At 40.9% G+C, this 24266-nt stretch overlaps 1 protein-coding gene across 4 annotated transcripts in view; it reads right to left on the bottom strand.

Annotated features, from left to right (window-relative positions):
- The window catches only part of RBKS (ribokinase), a 71468-nt gene that overhangs the window by 35909 nt on the left and 11293 nt on the right, over positions 1-24266 (bottom strand). Inside the window, exons 2-7 of one of the 4 annotated variants that reach the window (XM_014465305.2) lie at positions 21254-21465; positions 20333-20461; positions 16837-16969; positions 6311-6374; positions 5163-5225; positions 1720-1884 (exon numbers count right to left, since the gene is read on the bottom strand). In XM_014465305.2, coding sequence (XP_014320791.1) covers positions 1720-1884; positions 5163-5225; positions 6311-6374; positions 16837-16848 — 304 coding nt within the window. In that variant the 5' untranslated portion in view covers positions 16849-16969; positions 20333-20461; positions 21254-21465. Of the gene's footprint in view, positions 1-1719; positions 1885-5162; positions 5226-6310; positions 6375-16836; positions 16970-20259; positions 20462-21253; positions 21466-24266 lie in introns of all 4 variants that reach the window. The other 3 variants (XM_023763460.1, XM_023763461.1, XM_006099846.3) reach the window with 3 other exon arrangements.

Consider the following 24266-nt stretch of genomic DNA (forward strand, 5'->3'; position numbering starts at 1 on the left):
GTCATGCTCTACCTGTCCCACACAGAGCAGGCCCGTGGGGGGGTGGGAGGGTGGGGCGCGCACCTGTCACACACAGAGCAGGGCCGATCAGGGGGTTGGTGTGCTGCACCCTGTCAAACACAGAGCGCAGGGCAATCAGGGGATTGGGGAGCTCCCCCCTATCAGGCACAGAGCAGGGCTGATCAGGGGGTTGGTGCGCCTTCCCCTGTCACGAACAGAGCAGGGTGGATAGGGAGGTTGTGGCCCCGCACCCTGTCACACATAGAGCCGCAGGGCGATCAGGGGGTTTGGGCGCTGCCCCCTGTCACGCTGATCCCGGTGCCGGGAGCCTCGCTGCTCCGCTGATCCCGGTGCTGGGAGGCATATTATCCTTTTACGTTATAGAATAGAGGCCTGGTGCATGGGTAGGGGCCAGCTGGTTTGCCCTGAAGGGTGTCCTGGATCAGGGTGGGGGTCCCCACTGGGGTGCCTGGCCAGTCTGGGTGAGGGGCTGAGGGCTGTTTTCTGGCTGGCGAGTGACTAAAGCTTCCAACTGCTCCTTGTTTTCTTTTCTTTTCTTTTTTTTATTCTGGGCCAGCTTTAGCTCTGAGGCCTCGCTGCTGAAAACATCGATACAAAGTTTCGGTCCAGCTGGCTTTCAGTGAGGCTGGTTTCTGGGGTTTTGTTTAGCTTCTTATTTGCAACATAGTACATAGTTGCTTAGAGTTGCAGCTGAGAGGCCGGCAAGTGAGGCGGGGAACGTTGGAGTCCACAGCAAGCAAGCCTCATGCTCGCTTCAGTGCCTGGCTGCCGGCCGCCATCTTGGCTGACAGTTAATTTGCATATACTCACTGATTAGCCAATGAAAAGGGTAGCGGTCGTACGCTAATTACCATGTTTCTCTTTTATTAGTGTAGATTTTTTATTTGGGGGGAGTATTTTTATATGCACTTAACAGACAAAGCTCAGCAAAATCAGATAATCCTGCAAAGACCACAAGGCTCACAAGAGATATTGAGAAAAGCAATAAGAAAAAAGCAACAAACAGAGGAAACTATCTGGATTTCTAAAAGTCAGTTATTTGCTGGGGTGAGAGAGGAGGTCTGGGAGGAGAGCAGATAAACCAAGATTAGCCAAGGGTTGATAATTGTTGAAGCTGGGTGATGGGTTTCATTATACAATTTTGCCTGCTTTTGCATTCTTAAAAATCTCCAAAATCAAAAGTCAAACAGAACAAAAGAGCTGCTTAAAGGATGTTGACAACATAGCAAATATTACATATAAATAATCTTTTGTTGTTCATAGAAAAGATGGTAAAGTTTTACAAACGGAGGAAGAACCAATCTTTAATTCCAGAGAAGTTTATCAAAATGTACCTGGGTAGTGATTACACATGACATGCAGCTTAACCTCTGCTCCTCAGAATGGGAACGGGTCCACTCCCTAGACTGTATCTTGGACAGTGAGTTGCTTCAGAGATTCTAGTTACTACCTGTATTATTTCTGCTAACTAGATTGAAGGTTTATATTGTGGGATATATCAGAAATGTTACTCATGTTACTTTTGCCCTATTTGTAAGGTTTTCTAATGTTATCAAGAATTAGAAGAAGACAGTGACTCTTACAGATGGGAGAAAGAATATTTTACTACTGAAAAGTATTGCTTTGCTTAAAAGGTTAACTTTAATTGAGACAGAGATAAAAGCTTTTATAGAAAGAATGACAAGCAGGTAAAATTACCTCCACTGCTGTGGGCCATTGTTAGGGCTTCCAAAGAAATTGCTGGAGTTACTTCTAGCTGGCAGATCATTACTTTGGCGCTGCTAATGGCATTGGCTGCTTCTCTCAGGTCTTCAGTATTCAAAAGTAAATTTGCTCCAGCCACTATCACGATGATATTCTGGCCTATAAAGAATTTCTATATTAATATAATGTTAAAATATAGGAAAGCCAAGCAGTGATATTCTGCAATGTTACAGTCACTCTTACAAAGTCATTACATGAAAAGTGTTGTATTAATTTTAACATTTCTAGGCCATTCAGGTTAATTTTCAAATTCCTAATGTATTTTACAATATTTATGTAACATGATTCATATTCTGATCATTTTGAGCAAAATCTAAAAATGACTTCCTTTATCAGTATTCTTATATACAAAGACTATTAGCTGAGAAATGATATATAACATACATCAAATTTTCTTTTATGGGAAATGGCTGGTACAATGTATGTGGTAAAGACCCTTAATCCTGCCATAGCCAGTTTGGCTCAGTAGATAGAGTATCGGCCGAGGACTAAAGGGTCCCAGGTTCGATTCTGTTCAAGGGCATGTACCTCGGTTGCAGGCTCTATCCCCAGCCCTGGTCAGGGTGTGTGTGGGAGGCAACCAATGGATGTGTCTCTCTCACATCAATGTTTCTCTCTCCGTGTCTCTTCCCCTCCCTTCCACTCTCTCTAAAAATCAATGGAAAAATATCCTCTGGTGAGGATAAACAACAGCAACAACAGCAGCAGCAACAACAACAACAACAACAACAACAACAAAAGATTCTTAATCCTAAATGACAGTGTCATAATGATGAGTATAAACAGGAAGAAACTTGCCTAATGCTAAAAACTAATGCTCTGTAGTATGCGAAAAGTTTGAGGTGGACCCTATAGTATTCTGAAAAGTGATTTTGTAAGTCAAACCATATTCTGCAATATCTAGCAGATGAAAAATTGCACTAAATAACTTAAGGTAGAGAGAAGGATATTTGGTCTAGTCTGTACCAGATCAAATAGCAGCAGGACTCAGGAATCTTATACAGGGCGGGGCCAAAGTAGGTTAGAGTTGTCAGTATGTGAAACACAGAGTTTATTCTTGTATTATTATTTATTAGGTATTGTATTATCTTGCATACGATCAGCTTTAAACCGACTTTTGCCCTACCCTGTATACCCATCACTTGGACCTAAATGCGGGAGGTGTGGTGGTACATTTCTTCTGTTAGGTGAACTCTCAAGAGCTGTGCTGCCCGATATGACAGTAAGAAGCACAAGCCACATGTGGCTACTGAGCGCTTGAAATGCATTAGTTCAAATTGAGATTCGCTTTAATTGTACAACACACAGAAGATTTCAAGGGCTGACTGAGTACAAAGAAAAGGTAAAATATTTCATTAATTTTTAAGAACTTTTTGATTTCATGTTGAAAGGATAATGTTTTGGATATATTGGGTTAAGGGAATATATTAGGATGAATTTTACCTGCTTCTGTTTACTTTTTAAAGTGTGGCTAATGGAAAACTTAAAGTTGCGCATGTAGCTTGCATTGTGTTTCTATTGGACAGTGTTGATCTAGTGGGATGAATTGCAGGAGTACTTTTTGGTGCCGCAGGCTGCTCGTGCTGCTCTTGTACAGACATGACCTAAAATTACCTCCGAACACAGAACACATGCTAGCCTATCATCTTACCACAGATGTGTTTGTTGGCCACAAGGAGGATTTAATAAAGTGGGGATGGGTTCAGCGTAAACCCAATCTCGGTGCTGGAAAAATTCAAAGTACCCACACACTGAAAGACAGCTTACCTCCTTCCCTTTCTCCTCAGTGACCTCACTCTCTGCTAGAGTCAGCTGCTGCTTCGGTGTTGCTGACTCCTGAATCCGCATTTCTGGACTGGCCGTGGCTGATGAGCAACAAGCCCAAGACACCACTCTATGGGGGGCACTGCCGTGTGGCTAGCTCACCCATGCCTCCGCTTTAAAGTATAAAAACTGAATTCTCTGCTTGACCTTGCTACTCACTCATTTAAAGAAGCCACTCTGAGTATTTGGATTAGCTCTTCTACTACCACCTATACTCTTAAAAAAATTTTTTTTTTTATTATTGATTTAAGAGAGGAAGGGAGAGGGAGAGAGATCGAAGCATCAATGATGAGAGAGAATCATTGATCAGCTGCCTGCTGCATGCCCCCAACTGGGGATCAAGCCAGTGACTCGGGCATGTGCCCCGACCAGAAATTTAGCCATGACTTCCTGGTTCATAGGTTGACACTCAACTATGCCACGCCATGCCAGCTGGGCACCACCTATACTCTTAAGGGCATTACCATACTCTATAAACAGACATAATAGGTACTTGATACAAAATATTAAATTATATTTTTGCACAAAAATGCAGTATTTTGTACCAAGACAAGGAAGAAACATAACTCAAAGATATCCCTAGGACACAAAAAAGAGGTTTAAGGCAGGGAATGAGCTGCTGTTGGCAGCAATAATCACTTAAGAGGTAGCTTACAGTAATGAACACTGACTATTGTTAGAATGAAAACTTTTATTGACTGTCTTTAAGTGGGACACTGCAACTTTGGGATCACTAAAGGTAAAAATACTATGTCTTCTGTGAGAAATGATCTTGTGAAACTGCAATATAAGTTAAAAACATATTGTGACAAATCCTAAGCTAACACAGTGCATGCTGACTGCCCATAATGCTCTAGGTTCTGTCGTAGGTGCCCCATAAAATGCTTGGCCATTCTAAATATTAATTCTGATTTTTAAAATTGTATGGTAGTGTTTTTATACTAAAAATAGTTGGCAGAAATCATAAAAACTTTACTTGAGGGCAAAGGGAAGTTACTCTTTTCAAAGACAAATGTCTCACTATTGGAAGGCCTTGTGACAGACACAGTTGTATATATAGACTTTTGAGATTTGATTGCCGTTTAAAGAGCAGACAAAATTGAACACTAACGACATGTTAGAAGTAATTAGTTGCTGCCATTTGCTCAGTAAATATTCTATAAATATGATTCATCAACTTTCTTTTGCACCTATCTATTTACATTTATTTACCTGGTGTAACTGAAATGACAGATGAATACTTAACTGCTTTTAGAGACAAATATCAATTCTGAGTTCACATGAAGGGAAATGGGGTGTTACAGGATATAAAGATTATTTTGAGGCAACTATATAATGCTTCATATGTATTAGATGGACAATTTTATATTTGAATGAGCAGCCTGGGATGTACAAGTAAGGGAAACATTTATATTTAGGCTGGAAAGACCATGCTGTAGGCCTGGTGGGTATGGTAAGAGATCCATAAGATTAGGATAAAAACTGATGCTTCTGTTCTAGTTCTGGAAATGCACTGTTTTACGAAACGACACTTCAATATGCAAAACACATACCTTCTTTATTGACAATTATAGAAGCAGTTCCTGTAGCAGCATCTTTAGTTTGATATGTAAATTCTAAAGGAAAAAAAATTACAATCACGTATACACAGCCTGGCTTGGATAATTTATTTTAACAATTTCAATGCACCACTAATCCTTAGAAAACTTTTTAATCTTTTTAACCATCTGGAATGATAAAAAAGAAATAAGTAATTAGTGCTAATTTATACTCATCACCTATACAATAAGGAAAACACAAGTCTTTCTACTTAGTTGCACCTTTTCTTTACATTAGTAACAATCTAACAAACCACCCTGCTTCCAATTCCCCCAAATTATTCATAGTTGTATGCATATGCATTTCCCTGCACTACCATATTTCTTCAGTGAAAGAAATGACAAACTTGAGTGAAAGACTAAAGGTCAAACCTATAAAATCAACCTGTTTGTTTTTCTTCATTCTCATAAGCTTTGCATCTATCTCATCAAGAATTATGGTCTGGCATGTAAATGGTGATGTTGACCAGGCAGCCTTCGGCAGCAGCAAAGAGCCTTGAACTGGGGCCAAAGACCCGCATTCTGGTCCTGGCTGTAGCTCCAACTAGCTGTGCTCTTGGACAAAGTCATAACCTCTCTGGCCTTCGGTGTTCTCTCTTATGAAATAACTAGAGGCCCAATGCATGAAATTCATGCAAGAGTAGTCCTTCCTTCCCCCAGCTGCCTGCATCGGCTTCCCTCTGGCACCCGGGACCCGGCTTCTTCGTCAGGAAGGTCATCCGGAAGGATGTCTGGTCTAATTAGCATCTTATGCTTTTATTATTATAGATAGTATCAGATCTCAATGGTTTCTGAGGTCATTTCCAGCTATGATACTTAATGATTTTTCTTAAAATATCTTTTGTGAATGTAGCACCTATTTTCTCTTGTCACCTGCTTTTGAAACATTTCTATGAATTGAAGGTTTGTAACCTATTGTCTGGAGGAATGTACATGAAAGAATTAACCACAGGCTATTTAAGCAAGGCTAGACAAAGCTATGCGTAAAAATTCCCTGGCCACCAGGGGAGGATCTAATAATTCTATTCTATATTCAGCTTTTCTTGTAATCAGATTACAGAAGAAAGTTATAAAAACCAATGTTAAAAAAGATGAAATTTTACCTGTAGAAATATCATTCTGTTTAAAGTTTTCTATGTAATCATTGCCAAAAGAATCTTTGCCAACCTGTACCAAAGAAATGATGAACATTAGATCTTTTGCATTTAGTAAAATGCTATAATGTAGTTTTTAGAATACTTAGCATTTTGAAAGGGCATATCTGCACAGTACTTTATAAACATTAACTAATTAATCTTCTTAATGTACGTTGCTAGACTTGGTTTCAGGCCAAAGAATTGTTATATACTAATGTTCCGCTTATATCCTTCTTAAAATGTGAAGCATTTTAATGATGCTCACCAGTTCCATAGGTTCACTTTCACCTGATCATGTGGAAATTCCCACTGAGACAGGGCTGTCCACCCCCAACTATCCTCAATATTTATGAGGAGTCTCAGTTGTTCATACTTCACTATAAATGACAGGATCTTTGTAATGACTTGCCTGGTGTCTTAGAATCTTCATATCTTCTCCCCGGACCCTGACATGGAGCGCAGGAGGGAATTTAAAAAGCCCTTGCTACCTTAGTATAGTGGAATTTCTTTGTTTTTGCATCCTTGCCTCCATTCTGGTAATGATACTTCAGTTTTTCCTTTAGACATGCATTCCTCGTTCACTCATAGGCAACGTGATCAGAGGGTCACAGTTGTAAAATCAATGAACCTATGTTGACACATCAACCAAACTCCCTAAACTCCATAGTTTACATTAGGGTTCCCTCTGGTGTTGTACATTCTATGGGTTTTGACAAATGTATAGACAAGTACCCATGATTATATTCTCATACAGAATGGCTTCACTGCCCTAAAAATCCTCTCTGCCCTGCCTATTCATCACTGTCTACCCCCCAGCCCCTGGCAACCACTGACCTTTTTTACTGTCTCTATCATTTTATCTTTTTCAGAGTGTCATATAGTTGGAATCATTCCTGAACTATACTTCTATTTTTCTGTCCTGCAGGTGAGCACTACAGCAATGGATTATGTCTCTGTCCAGGTCTCAGCCCCTCCCGGTGTGTTCTGCTTGCCCACAGAAAATTGTTCCTGTCTGGATACATCAATAGAAAGAAACCTAGACATTTACTTGAGTTAAGATCTGCAATGATTGACAATAAAATTTCCTGGTGAGCATGTGGACTGTCTAGATCAGGGATTAGCCACTATTTTTTACTGTGAAGGACTAAATAGGTAATGTTTTATTTATTTATTTATTCTTTATTTTCAAATAGTTAATATTTTATTTTATTTATTTATTTTTTTAAATATATTTTATTGATTTTTTACAGAGAGGAAGGGAGAGAGATAGAGAGTCAGAAACATCGATGAGAGAGAAACATCGATCAGCTGCCTCCTGCACATCTCCTACTGGGGATGTGCCCGAAACCCAGGTACATGCCCTTCACCGGAATCGAACCTGGGACCTTTCAGTCCGCAGGCCGACGCTCTATCCACTGAGCCAAACCGGTTTCGGCAAAATAGTTAATATTTTAGACTTTGTGGGCCATATTGCCTCTTATACAACAATTTACCCCTGCCATCGTAGAGTTGGCGGCCAAAGATAATATGTCAACAAAGGGATGTGGCTGTATTCCAATAAAACTTTATTTACAAAAATATGTAGTGGGCAAGATCTGCCCCATGGATCATGTTTGCTGACCCTGATTTAAATGCCACTTTTGTTACCTTATTCTGCAAAAGAACACCTTTCCTTGTGCTCCTTTTCTGGATCCAATGCTGACTAGGCAATAATCTCAAGTAATATGTAGTAACTTCTCCCTAGCAGAATCTCTGTCTTTATAATGAAGTGTCCACTCCAGTGTTGCTGTGGGGAGAGTTCCCTGTGGAAGGAGGCCATCTACCAAAAGTTTCCTTCCCGGAAGGCTGGCTGTTCCCTTGTCTGGCAAGTAAGTGCCAAAGCATCCTATTTCCTAGGTCAAAGGTTCACACCAGAAGACTCTTGAGAGCTGAGCCAAGTTCTCTCATCTTTTTTTTACATTATTTAACTCTTTCCCATGGGCAATCAGGGTATTATATAGTTGGGAAAGTATCATTATAAGAATGTTCTGGGGTTGAGAAAAGGCCATCCCTAGGCATGTGGGGCGTGATACACACTAAAGCAAAGAAATTTCTCTTCCCTTTCCTATCAGTTTTATAGGGAAAGATCTGTTGAAGGGACTATCAAGGGCAGGTAATAAATGGTGGTGATGATATAAACACTAGCAAGTGCAGGGGTTAGGAGGAATTGTTTCGTTGCCCTCGAGAAACTGATACTATTGGAGGGAAATCAGACAGACCAGGTGGAACAGCATGAGCATCAGAGGCATAATTGGGAAGGATTTCATGCTCAGGTAATTGCATTTGCAGACTTGCTGTAGTTGTATTTTAGAGGCTGCGGCAGCTGCCTGTCTTCTTCCGGCTCAGGGCACCGTCTGATTGGCTACATCCCTGGGTGATGGTTATGGTTCCAGCTTTATTTTGGTAGTGATTTCCTAGCAAATCTGTTGGCTGGTCTTCTAAATTCTATGTGAGACATGGGACAAAATACTGTGTTTTTGCCTTCTTTGATATTCTCTTGTCAAAAAATAAAAATCTGGTAACTAAAAAATAATGGAAAAGTAACAAGACTGCTGAGGATTAAGAGAAGTCAACTGAAGCTCCATTAACTTTACATCACCCAGGTCATTACAAAGTGAAAGAAGTGATGAAAAGCCTGGGAATGGGAAGACAATATTTCCTTTGTGTCATGGAAGCCCCTCACGCTAGCTGTGTGGTTTTGGGCGAGCCGCTTTAATTCTCTGTAGGCTCAGTGTTCTTATCTGGAAAGCCACAGCAAGTTTGCTGTGAAGATAAAGTAAAATAATGTGCATAAAAGTACGTTTAGAGCTGTTCAGGATTATCATAAAAGATGAAAGAAAAATACATAAAATTCTCGTTTTGGGCTTGGTGCCTTCATCATTATCATCTTCATCATCGTCATCATCATCGGGCTGCTTCTCTTGGGGGAAGGGGCTCCTGCTGCTTGGATTCAGTCTCATAAACTACTTTCATGTCCATCTTGTTCTCCCTGATGCTTCAGTTCTTCCTGTGGCTTCTTATTTTCAAACAGGAGAGCATTTGATCATGGAAGCAAGCATGTGGGTACATTAAATAATTTTTAAAATGAGACTGTATTTATTACTGTTATTGTTCTAATAAAAACATAACATCTCCGTTAATGGTTTGGTGCAACGAATGCTGTTCAACGTATCCTGCTACTTTCCTGAGAATAATATAGCCAACTGGGAGGGTATCTCTGCCTTGGGAGTAATAGTTAAGCTTTATGTAGAACTAAATTACATATGAAAATGCGGACAAAAAGCAATGGGGATCTGAGTCCTATTTAAAAGGGTCCTCTTTTTCTTTTGCATTACAGAGTTGCACAGATGACATGTGCAATTTGTACTAAAAGAATGCTACCTTCCCTGTGTCCCCACCCTCAACACCTCTCACACATTCATGTATTTTTCCGGACTTATTTTTAAAAAGGCTGTGAGAAGTAAACACCGTCCAGTCCCATTTGCTTGCTTCTGACTCTAATTTAAGCCTCTTCCCCAGTAACTGGAAATCGATAACCAGCGTCAGAGGAGCAGAACCCAAGCAAGGGTGTCGTTCACAGTCTGCCATTGAGAGCGAGAGCAAGTGTCTCGAAAAGCACAGTGAATGATACGAATGAAAGAACCTGGACAGAACAAGGACTATTATAAAGGAACCTTCATGGGGATCTTTGGAGGCTTCCCTGTTTTCCTGGTCACACGTTGGCTATCAAGTTGATATGAAAACTTTAAGTATCTTGGTCATGAGGCAGAATGGTGCATATGGAAGTCAGGAAACCTGGAATCTAATTTCAGTTCTGCTGTTACCAAGCTAATTAAAATTCTTTCCTACGTTTTGGGGCAAATTGTTCCATCTGAGCCAAGCTGTAGGGTGGGACTGGTTGGTGTGAGTTATCTCTGGCAGGAAGGAAACCAATAATTCTCAGCCTTAGCTGCTCATCAGTATCTCCTGAGAAGCTTGGAAACATCCCGATGCTCAGGGTACACCCCAGACCAATTGAATCAGGCCTCTGCAGGTGGGACCGGGCACGCTCCCCAGGTGATTACCATGTGTGAACTCCAGTCGAGGGTTGGACCGCTGATTGCAGGATTAAAGTGGGAGGTGTCTGTAGACTGAGGCTTGTGTGCACAGAAGAAGTGAAGAGAGAGGGCACAGTCCTGCCTGGCACTAGGTTGGTAAGTCCCCTAAGTGGGAGCACGGGGGAGTGTGACCTGCAGAATCTGCTGGGGGCGAGGAGCCCATCAGGGTCCAACATTGGGATCAAGGTATTGTGAAGCCCGAGAGATTTCCTTGGCTTGTGTTTGCTGACTAGTCTCATTTTGACGTGGCCCAGGCTTCTTCCACCTCTAGCCTTCTAAAGCAGCGGTTCTCAACCTGTGGATCAAGACCCCTTTGGCGGTCGAACGACCCTTTCACAGGGTTCGCCTAAGACCATCCTGCATATCAGATATTTACATTACGATTCATAACAGTAGCAACATTACGGTTATGAAGTAGCAACGAAAATAATTTTATGGTTGGGTCACAACATGAGGAACTGTATTTAAAGGGAGCGAAGGTTGAGAACCACTGTTAAAGCTCATATTTGGCAAAACTAGTTGGGTTTATGTTTCTCAGAGTGTTCGGTAGAGGCGCTATTACGTTGACATTATCATCTGACTGTGTTAAAACGTTATGTGGATACGATATATTCACGACTGTATCCTTGCCTTCACTTCTGAGGACTTAGAAGTCCTTTCCTCTCTCCTCCACTTCATCAAACCTCACTTGTTTTTTCAAGCATCAGCGTAAGGCCTACCTTTCCTATTTACCCCTTGTTACTCTTATTTCCAGAATTCCTATAGCCTTCTTCATGGATGCTATGTAATTAAGCATTTAATTGAATACCATCTTATATCGTTTGCCTAAATAATCTTCCTTGAAGTCTAGTCTTTCTAGAAGCTTATTGGCGACCTTAGCTTAGCATACATTTATCCGTCCTTAAGCCTGTGCATTAAAGGTTCTGTGAGTATTTGATCATCTTAGGTGCCTGTCTGTTCGTTTTCCTTGGGCCTGTTTATCGTTCAGAAAGGGACACGACTGTATAGCACCCGCACTGTTCTAGTTGTGGCCGCAGAAAGGTTTTCTCCAAGGTGTTGCTCCTAATAGCCCGTGTGAAGGCCCTCCATCCAGTACATTCAGCTGCAGCTTCTGGGCAGAAAGATTCTGGGGAACTTCAGAGTCTGAGGTGGTCTGTGAGTATCCATTCAGGTGAAAGAGTCCAGGTCGTCAGCAACTGTGGACAACCCCTCACACTTAAACTAAGGGAACTCGCAGAACCCCGGGTGCTCTCAGGCAATCCCAGGCTCAGGTCAGCGCTGAAGATTAGAGTTGCGCCGTTGAATGGAACTTCCTGCAATGATGAAATGTTCTGTTATCTGAGCTGTGCAATGCAGGCACTTAAATGGAGCAGTGTGATTGAGGAACTCAACTTTTAGTTTTATTTTAATTACACTTCAATCTAAATGGCCACATGTGGGTGGTGGTACTGTATTGGACAGTGCCGCTGTAGAGAGATGTGGATGAGGACCATGGAAAGCAAAAGGGCTGCGTTTGTCAGCAGCCCTTCCTCCAGCTGAGGGTACTGAGGTGCTTCCTTCACTCTCTCCACGGGGAAGGCTCTCTTTGCGTCGAGGGAGAGCCAGTCAGTGGCTTCCATGGGCCAGAACAACGGCCTAACACCGAGGAGGGTGACTTCAGTTAGCATGAATTTCAAAATGGCGGAGGAACGGGCTGTTTGGAGTCCTTGAATGGCAGAAAACATCGAGTGATTCCACCCATCAACATATAATTGATGTCAAAACGTAGAGGACCAAGATTTCTTACCTGAGGTCATAAGAAATTAAATATTCTGCTAAAAAATGTTATCACATATATTAAAACAGGTTACTGATTTTCAAAGTTAGAATACGGGAAACTATAATCAGTGCTGAAACTAGGCTGTGATTCAAGACATTTTGTGACTTTCAGTGGCTGAGGGTTAAAATGAGCAGCAGGTTTAGAAGATTAAGCTCTAAATGCAGCAGTTGCTTTAAAAATAAATCCCGCATATTAACTTTTAACTTGCCATTTGTGGCTTTATCATAAAAGATGAAAGAAAAATACATAAAATTCCAGTTTTTTAAGCTTGCTGGTTGTTTAAATCCCAGGTAAATGGTGTTTACCTTAATAATGGCCTTTAATATACAAAGGTAACCTTACCATCACCATTATCAGGCCTGCTTATCTGAGCGTGGGAGTGGGTTTGTGATAATCCAATGATTTCTTCCATTCTTTTAAAATGAGGCATATTTTATTTATTTGGTTAGGGTCCAATCAACATAGCCAACTAGCGTTAGCCAGTTGTCTTTCAATGGATGTCAGGAAAGGACAAATTGCACTTCATTGAATGTTACCTGGAAAGACTGGTGCCGAGTTTTTGATCTTTGAAAATTAAAATCTCAATGCATGATTAGTTGATTGTCCCACTGTAATCTTAACGTAGAAGGTAATTTTTGACTAAGATGATGGGTACTCAAATACACTGCTTTTCAAGCTGACTTGTGAAGCCTCAGTTTGTTTTCTCATTTTCAATCTATGCAGACTAATAATTTTGCAAAATATAATAACAATGAAATGAAACAAAGTCATACAAAATACAAGGCCTAATTTATATTATAATATTATGTATATTCTATTCACCAGCTATACAGTTACTCTGTCAAATTGCTCTAAATATTTATGGTTATGCTCAATTTCTGTACTGTCCAGTCCAGTGATAGTCTGCAGCCCGTGAGTAGGTGGTACTGCTCTAACGTAATGCCTCTGTCACAGGACTTCATTCCTGACCATTCTGAGTGGAAAACACTACTTATATTACAGAGTCTAGTCTCACGATTGAAGGAAACAAAACCAGGTAATTTCTTGAAGGCCCTTGCTTGCTGACTTCCGATCTGGGCCGCGTGGGTCCATGCATGCTTGTGGCTTCCTTCCACGTACACAGGAAACAAGGTCTCTGGGCTCATGCTGGGCCACGGCACCTTTAGCTCTGTATTCTACCAGGGGCCTCCTGAGCTGCCAGGTTTTGATGGTTAGAGATATTGTCCTCCTCTCTTACGTTTGGCTTCAATGGAAGGGAGGAGGAGGAAACACTTAAATCGGGTGAAGCCCTAGGAAAGGTGTCCTAGCAGGTTCTTTGCCCTGCGAAGAAGACTTTCATTTTCCTGGATTTTAATCTCAAAACATCTTCAGTTACCCTTGGACTGTCGCCTTGGCCCATGACTCAGTTAAATACTGACTATACAACTCTTAACTACTTGGTGTTCCATTGTACACATTTCACCGTACGCATATTGATGGACTCCTGCTTAATGGTCCTTGCCACAGTATCTTGACCAATATTTCTCCTTAGCTCAGTATAAGACGTTTTGCACAAGCCATCAAACAGTCTTACTTCATTAGAGTTTGAATTTTATTTTATTTTTTTTGCAGGGCAGTAATAGGTAAGTTAATGTTGCTAAGAAAGCCATACAGAAATTTCTGTTTTTCTTTTGTTCCATCTGTTCAATTTTATCTTGAGTAATTTAGTGATTGTGGGTTCTACTTGGAATTGTCATATTTAAAAAAACTGCCATAAAGCAGTGTGGCTAATTTGCTCAATTAAAATATATTTCACAGTGGGAAGAAATAGCATGATTAATGGGTAACAATAACTTCTACTAGAAAAGAGATTTTATTTTTTTGTGAAGAAGTCTAAGCATAGCCCTAGCTGGTTTGGCTCAGTAGATTGAGCGTTGGCCTGCAGAGTGAAGGGTCCTGGGTTCGATTCTGGTCAGGGGCACATGCCTAGGTTGGGGGCTCGATCCCCAGTAGGGGATGTGCAGGAGGCAGTCGGCCAATGATTCTCTCATCATTGATGTTTCTATCTCTTTCTCCATCTCCCTTCCTCTCTAAAATCAATAAAATATTTTTTTGGGGGAAAAAAAGAAGTCTAAGAATATTATGGATTTATTTAATCTAATTGCATATCTAAATGTCTCAGGTTGTCTAAGCAAAGTAATCCTGTATAGGTTTTAGCTAACCTCTCTGTACAGATCCCCAGGTAAATTCCACCACAGGGCTACACACTAGATGACAAAGTCAAGGACGTGTTAGATATAAAGAACTTTCAAAACTGGGCAGGTGCTAACATAAACCATCATTCACAGACCAGAATAAAATAAACAGCACCTTTGCTTTAACCAGCCTCCCAATGAGAACATTTCCCCAAACACAGCCTTCTGCCTTCTGTTCCCCTCAGACCCACTTCTATGGTTTCACCATTCATATCCCAAGGTCAGTCCCACAACTCAAATATTTCTATTTTGCATTTCTCTCTCTGCCTCAAATTGACCTAAAATAAAACCAATCTCAAACCTTTGAGTTGGATGAGATCCTAGGGGACATCCAATTTTGACTTTAATGGCTAAATGAATAGCTTTTATAAAACTTGCAAGAGGGGGCTCTCTAATCTCTCTCCTTTAACAGCTCCAGCTCTAGGGAACTCCCCTCTCCCCATGGCTATTCTCAGTACCTTGTTCCAATTCTAAGTCTCTCTCCAGGTTTTCCCAGCCTGATATCCTCTTTCCAGTTTCCAAGCCCCTTCAGTCAGCACCATCTTATTTCTCCCCAAACCCTTCATTTCTAATCAGGTAGAGGGTGGATCAAGCCTAACATTTTTAATCGGCTCTCTCTCTAAGCCCTGTAATTCCTAGCACATAATATTGGTCATCAATAATTAATTGCTGACTAATTGATATTTTAAATCTATCAAGAGCTCAACCTTAGCAAATGAGGGTTTCTTGTGCTTCCTGAGATGTTTTTGACCAAATAGCCAGATGAGAATTATGTCATGTTAATCATCAATTAGAAATAAAGCTACAGTTCATTAGTAGATGAAGTGATAATTGTATAGCTTATGCATCATTTAAAGACTCCCTTGGAGAAGAAAGTGCTGTATGCAATTTTAAGTGATATTTCAGAGACATTTTGGTAAAATCTACCCAGTTCACAGCAGAGAGCTCATTCTTTTAAATTTCTCATATTTTTCTTATCCTCCACTATGCAGACCCAGTCTAGCTTTCCTGTTATACCAGTAATGATAGCATCTTAAAATTTCATTAAAGATGCAAAAGTTGAACCTTTGGCAGTCAATTCTGTTTGATTTACTTTTGAGATCACTTCAGTGGATGATGGAAATAGGAATACGTATTTTAGTTTTCTTTAAATACCCGAAGACAGAACTACACCTAAAGATCAGTGATGTACAGTTCAGTAAGGCCCAGATTCCTTTCTGACCCAAGACATAGCATTAGAGGGGAAAAACTCAGAGATGAGGAAATCACCGTTATTAAACCAAGTTTCTAAAAGCTGTGTTGCTGTGTAAAACCTGCTAAAAACAGCTGGATGGTTAAGTATCCACCTACGAACCAGGAGGTCATGGCTCCATTCCTGGTCCGGGCACAGTAGGGGGTGTGCAGGAGGCAGCCATCAATGATTCTCATCATTGATCTTTCTATCCCTTTCTCCCTCTCCCTTCCTCTCTGAAATCAATTAAAAAAATCTTATTAAAAAATATTTAAGGAAAAAACCCTGCTAACAGGAGGACTCATGCTGTTGTTTAGAACCTGAACTAGATAAACCCGTCAGAGTAGACTAATTCTCCTCGCCTCACACTCTAGTTAGAAACTCTTTCATTTCAGGGAATGCAGTGTTATTTGAGGACTGCTACTTCCCAGAGGATCCAGTGAGGTAGAAATGAATATAAAAAACAAGGAAGATTACTCTCTCCTGTTTAAAAATTTATAACCAATGAACTTCTAAAAGAATTAAACAGGCATTCGAACAAGTACATGTCCATGCGTGTTAATAGCAGCAGTGCTCACAAGAGCCAAAAGGTGGAAACAGCCCCAGGGTCCACCGACAGATAAATGGATACACAGATTGTGGCATAGCCAACGGAGTACTATTCAGCCACAGAAGGAACGGAGTACTGATCCTTGCTATGAGGTGGATGAACCTTAAAAACATTATGCTAAGTGAAATATGCCAGACACAAAATGTCACATTTCACATGATTCCATTTATAGGAAATCGTCAGAAATAGATAAACCCATAGAGACAGGATGTAGATTGGTGGTTGCCAGGGGCCACGGGGAGGAGGGAATGGGGAGCGACTGCTTAATGTAAGGAGCTTTCTTTTGGAATGATGGAAATGTTCTGGAACTAGATAGATATGGTGGTTGAACGACATGGCGATTATACTAAATGCCACTGAATTGTTCATTTTAAAATAGTTTAAAAAAAATAAAACCAGTGAACTCAAACCCTAAAACCATATTCTTGCCTTTAGAATACTCTCCACTGGGCTTGGCACTTACCTTGCACACCATGGCCGTCTTTGCTCCAAGCCTAGCAGCTTGGACACACTGATTGGCACCTTTCCCTCCAAAGCCAATAAAAAACTTATGTCCATGGATGGTTTCTCCGGTTTTTGGCAAACGAGGAGTAAGACTGTCATAATTTAAAAGGAAAAGGAAAAAAAACACACACATTGGTAACTGCAGTCAGTTTTAAGTTCTTCAGAAGAGAGAGGAAGGCTGTGTGGTGGAGCTCTAAGCAGTCAGAACCGCAGGCAGAAGCAGGGGAGGGAGAGGACCTTTCCTTTGAGACAACCTTCAGTAGTTTGCATCACTTTTGAGAATGCATCTGCCTGACGGGATTCCTCTCCCCCACTGCCCTGTGCTACCGTCGCCCCACTTCAGATGACAGCTCCTGGGGTCTGTACTGCATCAGGGCCGTTCAGGGGAGCCTGCTTTACATCTCGGGGAACTCTCAGAGGGAAGGAACTTCATATTCCTTCTCAATGCCCAGCACAGAGATTTACTCACAGTGGGCCAAGGTACTGTGTGCTTCTGTCCAGATTTATCTGGTTGCTTTAATAAGCAGGAAGGGACCTGGGATTTTGGTAATCATGTTCAGGACTTCAGGAGAAGAGTGAAGCTGCAATTCCAGGCGCTAAAGAATCTTATTTTCTTTGAGGGTGGGATAGGAGTGGGGTATTTGGATGGCAGTTCAGGGTTTCATCCTAATCCATCCTTTATATTACCCATTTCATGCACTGACTAAGAAAGAGCATCTATTTTAAAAAAGTGGATTAGAGCTAAGTTTAGTTTTACATTTTACTACAGAAAAATCCAAACACATAAAACTAGAGAAAATAGTATATTGATTTTTCCCTATACCCATCACCCAGATTCAACTATGTCAACTGTTAGCCAATGTTGTTTCAGTCTACACCTTCATCAACTTCAGGAACTAAGGATTTTTACTAACAGGTTATTACTGACACATTACTGCTTAAGGTAGTATTAAATGAGGCAAAAAGTACAAGGAAAAGGTTTGCTCCAGTATGTGGTTTTCCTAACAGTACAGGTGGAAGATGTGAGGAAACAAAGTCTTTGAAGGACAGAAGACTTTAAAATGGAAAAGGAGTTCTGGGTGGAGGGGCAAGTGAAGAAGATGGGCTCAGTGGCACGAGGACTGGGTGATTGGCCACAAAGAAGTGGGCCAAGGGCCAGATGGAGCAGATGGAGAGGTTTGACCAAAAAGGTTAATTAGCTTTAGGCAGGAAAGAAAGGCCAAGAGAGAAGTTTACCATGGTAAGTCAACCGAGAACCTACTTGTTTTAGCAGGTTAGAAATTTATGTTCATTTCCAATAGAGACTGTGGTCTATCCAAAACCAGTATCTTTTCCTATTAGAGTAATGAAACAATGCCAGTTCCTACAGGTCACTGACAGCCTGTTTGCAATGGGATGCCATATGACTATTGGCAGGAACGCATGATTATGTCAATAAAGACCAAGTTCGACCTGTGAACCTCCTTTATGTAGCTCTAAAAGTCTCAAACTGAGCCAAGCTACTCCATTCCCTAGCATTGCACTGTCAAATATGGTTATTTGAGATTCAAGAGATTCATCAATAATTTGAAAACATCCCACTCCACTCCTCCCCTTTTCAATTCTATTTTTATCTCGGATTCGAAACGCATTTATAGTACCGATGAAAAAAATATACATCTACAAGGTTCACTTCTGAAAAAGGCACTCAATCAAGGGAAAAATGGTTTTAATGTAACGTTATTATCCTGTCATTTAATTTAGCAATGACAAGTGATGATGAGATTTTGATTTGCATCAGAAATCTTAAACATTTTAGGATTCTGTTATGAACAGGCAATGATGAGTAATCTGTGTGATTGAGTAACTATGTGAATTCTTGGCTTATTGATGCTGCTATAAACAACATTCCTAACAACTTTAAAAAGAAAAACTATCCAATGTGGCAAAAAACAGGCCACATAATTTAATTAGTAAGACTGTCACTAAAGAAACGTATGACTTCCACTATATTTATACTTAGATCTGGGTCACAAGCCACTGGTTTGAATCAAATGTATTTATGATCAACTGTGGGAAACCATGAAAAAACTTATCACCCTATTATTATTGGGATATGCATGTATGTGGGGGAGAAGTGAAATCAGGTACAGTGTGTATGTGTTTGATGTGGGAGCAGATGGCTGGGATTTAAACAATGTATATTAACACAAGCACTGAACTGGTGTAGCCACTACTGGCATTCCTCACTCCTTGGAAATTCTTTTTTATCTTCTGCATCTTTGCCTTACTCTTCTCTTTCTTCTCCCAATTGTAGACTTTCTCTGCCTGAGAACAGTCTGTTCCCCATTAGACTTTCTCTGCCTGAGAACAGTCTGTTCCCCATTTTATTTCTAGTGCCTGGCACTTATATGGGGTTAATCTATTTGCTGAGTAGCAGAATATGCCACCCCAAAATATGACTGTAGGAGTTCAGGACACAACACCCCAAAATATGACTGTAGGAGTTCAGGACACACCACCCCAAAACATGCTGCCTTGGTATATAATTCTGAGCTGCAGGCACTTGAGAAACAGCAGATGCAGGCAGAGGCTTTCCCTGAACTTCCCTTCTCGGCCTATCACAGTCGTACCTCCCATGTCTTCCAAGGGCCCATTCACCTTTCTTAAAAGTTCTACCTCCCCCTCCCCTCCCCTATTAAATGCTACTTAATCCTGAATTTGAAGTCACCTTGGGGAGTTACTCATTTTTTCCTGGGTTCCCCCCATGTATAACGAGGGACACATGTTAATAAACTTCTGCTTTTCTCTTGTTGGTCTTTTATTACAGGGGTCTCGGTCAAAGAACTCAGAAGGGTGGAGGGAAAATTATCTTCCCTCTCCTACATATCTTGTCTATGTCTCCTTTGTGTAGTCTCCAGTCTTTCTTCTGAATTGAGGCCGTGGAGGTGCTGACCAATGGGAAGGAGGAGGAGATTGGCAGGGGTGACCAGTTGTCTGGCAATGATGGCAATTCCATGTTTTACCAGACCATGCCCACTGCATGCCCAGTATCAGCAGCGTTCCTCTTCTACAAGCAAGAACTCTAACTGGAACTCATACCATCATTCCTTCACTAATGCATCAACTCCAAAATGCAAAGTCAGTGTTTTCCAGTGTACTTCCTATAGGGCATAACCAGCTTGCCGACGATGAGGAAAAAGCTAACCACGATGCAAGTATCACAGAAGTTGAAAAAACAGGTCACAGAACAAGATTAGTATGATCCAATTCACATTTTTAAAAGGAAAAAAGATACACGTATATGGTCTCAGATGATAGGTAAAAGCATAGACAATGAAATGTTAATGACACGTATCCATGAGAAGGGTGGGGGTGGGGAGCAAGAAGAGGTCATGTTTACTTTATATCCTCATGCGCGGAAGTGGAAGCAATGAGAATAGAGTTGTGTGTTATGGGAGACCACTTCTTACTACCTCAGTCATCCGTCCTGCCTGCATCTGCTTCCAGCCACTGGTTCTTCCTGGGCTCCAGCTGGCTTCTTGCAGGTGCAGCCTAACAGTGCCACTCTGTCTACTCCGGGGTTTCTGGTTCCTCAGGCCGTCCTGCAGGATTGAGCAACTAGTTGTGCACAGGGGTGGCCAACGTGAACGTGTCAGGCATTTTTGTAAGGCTCTTCCCACTCCTCTGCTTCACTTTCCCTGTCCATCCCTGGCTCTTGCTCCCTGGGTCCGAGTCCTGAATAGAGTATTTGCGCTTACGCGTTTGTCTGATGCTCTGCTTTCTGTTGAACCCACACTAACACCGTTTATTCCTTGTTTATTTATTTTTTTATAGAAGTAAATAGAGTGGAGTGGAGAGCAACTAAAAAGTTAGTTACGAAAAAGGCAGAAGCATTTCCGAATTATAAATTCTAATTTACTTTAAATCAGGCTTTCCTATCTTTTTTCTTTAATGAAATCATGGAATTAAGTTCAGGTTCAAAGGAACTGCACAAAGCCTCATCCCCTGGATGAAAGCATTACTGTGATTCACCTCAATTCAAACATGAGGTTTAGCAAGGTGCCAAAGACAGACAAGCGACAGTGCACAAAGAAGAAATAAAAAGGAAGCAGTACTGGGAGAAATACAGTCTTGCTAGCATTTAATAATTTAACATAGTATAAATTTCTGAATGAGGGAGAAAACCCAAACAGAGAAAACCAGTCATAAGAATTATGCTTGAATTTTAAGACCTATTCGTAGCTTTAAAAAGGTCACCGCATTTTAAAATTGGGCAGAAGGAAACGCCGGTAATTGTTCATGGATGGCCCTCCGGTTTCCTGGGCCACCAGAGGCCGTGGGGTTAGCCTGGTTGTGCAAGGCAGGAGGCCCGGGCCTCTTACTGACTGTATTACCTTTGACAGCTTTTCCCTCTTTGAACCAGCTTCTTCTCTTGCAAAACAGGTTTAATAATACTTGTCAACTCCTTCAATTGCCCGGGTTTTGTGCTCTGAGTTATTTCACTGACAGGTGTTAGCAGAACAACTTATCATTGCTTTTAACTTCTTGACAATGATGTGCTTGTTACAGATTCTCCGAGATGATTCATAGCAGAGAAAGGAATGACCTGGTGAAATAGAGATGAGAAGGGTTTCGACCAAAAAGGTCACACTGATAACTGGCTCGGCCCAGAATCCGGGACTATGCTGCCTTTTGCATTCCATCCTTTCTTCTGGCTACAAGCTTCTGACACACCGTACAACTAGCATAAGGATCATACTCTTAGTTATGACCCAATTAAAATTCATTGCGCTCACTTATTATTCCTCCTGCCTGTGCTCTCCAGCCCTATCTGCTCTTCTCGCCACATTTACAAGGAGGAGGGTACTTTCCAAACCAAGTTAGTATCTCTTTCCACCTCTGTAAAAAGAACTTAGCCGCCCAACTGAAACTTCATTCCGTGCTTCCTAGCCCTAAATTTGCAGGCATATATATGATTTATTCAAGGAAGTGAAACATGAATTATGCTTGAAACAGTTGTTAACTGAAGTTTGATTTCTAGCCGATCTTTTCCTAGCTAACAAGTCTATGGCTGAAAAGTCATTTGTCTGAAGATGTAGCTACTCTTGAATTTATAGAAGAGAAAAACAATCCTCTAGCCAGAAGTGGCCAGCCTTTAAGAATGCCATATCCTTGACCCTTATTTATCTAAATTCTGCTTCTGTGTGAATAACTGGGCTAGGCACTTAGGAGAGCCAACAAGATGAGTATGTTATGTATGGTCTTCTCCCAGGGTATGGTCTTCTATGGCTTACTTTCATTCACATCTCCGCTCAAATGTTACCTCCTCAGAGAGGCCTGCCCAGCTACCTTATAGGAGATACCCCCTTTCTATTTTATCCTTTTCAATGTTTTAAAACTTGATTCCAGAGAGGAAGGGAGTGGGGGGGGGGGGGAGAGAAACATTAATGATGAGAGAATCATTGATTGGCTGCTTCCTGCATGCCCTCCACTGGGGATTGAGCCTGCAACCTGGGCATGTGCCCTGACCTGAATAGAACTGTGACCTCCTGGTTCCTATTTTAATTTCTATTAAGTATTTATTCATTCATTCTGGCAAGAAACACTAGGTTTCTGGATCAGAGACAGCCTTTTACTCATAATTGCATTAATTACTTCTCTGTCCCAATCCCAACAGGGTAACACGATGAGAGAAACCTCAAAATAATGAATTTTTGGAGTTTATATAGGACAGCTGACACAGCTGCTGCTCCTCCTTTCCACTGGGAAGGGGCAGGGGGAGGAGGGAGTGAGGGTGAAGAGGACCTACTGACCTTTGCTTTGTAATATAATGAAATCTTCTCAGGAGGTGGGGCAGGTCTCTAGGTTTACAACCTCTAGAATGTAAATAAATGTGTCCAGGGGAGAAATCTCTAAATCTCTCCAGGTCTCTGACTTCTGAGGTTTGTAAATTATACGGTTATGGACCACATTTTCCTGATTTTTTTGCATGACTAATGCTTTTTTTATTGGATGCTGAATATTGCAAATATTACATCGTTGAATATCTTAATTTGTGTTTTTCCAAAAGGTAGAACTTTTTTTTTCTCCCCCAGGCAGTTAAATAATTTGAAGATCTGATTCTTCTGAGGATAGTTTTGAGATTTGTTAAGGTGAGTTTAGGGTAGCCTTTAGGGCAGTTCACCCTTCTACTAAGTTGTGGATTTTCTGGGATTTTTACGGAATGCTCTCTGGCTAGTTAGAACTCAGCACCTCCCATTCCTGTATGATTTCTGGGAAATGTTCAGCTTAGAACTCTCCAGTTGCCCAGCTTTGTGGAGTTTCTATGTATTTCCATTTAGTATTTAGTAATAGACTTAAGGGGACTCCTTTGCAGACTTCTGGACCTTTCCCTGATTAGCTCCTTCCTCTCCGGTACACGTTCCCATAAATTCTAGCCACCTGAGTCTCCTTAAGCTATAAACTTAGTTTCCTCAACTCACGGATACTGCCATGATTTCCTTGAGTTCTTCCTCTCTGGGCCAATAATGAGCCTCCTGGAACCACCTTATTTGTTTTCTTTCTCTTCTGGATAACACACCAGCTGTTCAACAGATGAAACGGCTGCTTCATATATTTTGTTTCATATATGTCCCATTTTCTAGTTGTTTATGGTGGGAAGGTAGGTCTGGTACTAGTTACTCCAACATGGTAAGAATTAAATATTTTTTGAATGAATGGTCTATACTTCAAAAGACACTCATATAGATAGTTGGGATGATAGATGCCTATGTACATAAGTCATATGGTGAGGGGAGGCAGGGCAACTATAGCCCAAGGAGAAAAGTAAACCAGTTATTAAACATGAATATGGTCAGAATAATGGGGACAATAAGTGTCCACATCTTTCTTCATTCTTAAAATGTGGGATAAAGGATTGAGTACAGAAGGCGTCAGGAGAGGCTTATAGGTCAAAATATTAAAGATATATTTAAAAATGAAAATATATCTTTATATAATTTTTTGAAAAAAAAATTTACTCCCAGCTGAGAAAAGTCCCAAGAAAAAATAGAAACTTGGAAGGAAGGTACAGAGGAGCTAATTTTGGAACTAGAAGCTACAAAAGGAGAGGGTAGGAGAAATATATATGTGTATATGGGGGTTCAGGGAGTGAGGACTGGACAACTATAGGATGGCATATAAGGTATGTGGAAAAATCAGGATGCAGAAAAATAGAGCAGAAAGGGAACTGGTGAGACTAAAGCATTTATTGAAGTTCTGATGAAAAAAACCTTTTAATTCATTGAAGACAAAGTATGAAGCGACAACTACAAAATTGATATTTTATTTTCTGTTTTGCCAATTAATTTTAGTAATTTTTAAATTCCAAAATGACTTCTGTCACCATGCTGTAATTATCTAGGCTAC

The sequence above is a fragment of the Myotis lucifugus genome, unplaced genomic scaffold, assembly GCF_000147115.1.
Source record: "Myotis lucifugus unplaced genomic scaffold, Myoluc2.0 scaffold_285, whole genome shotgun sequence".
NCBI classification, from domain to species: Eukaryota; Metazoa; Chordata; class Mammalia; order Chiroptera; family Vespertilionidae; genus Myotis; species Myotis lucifugus.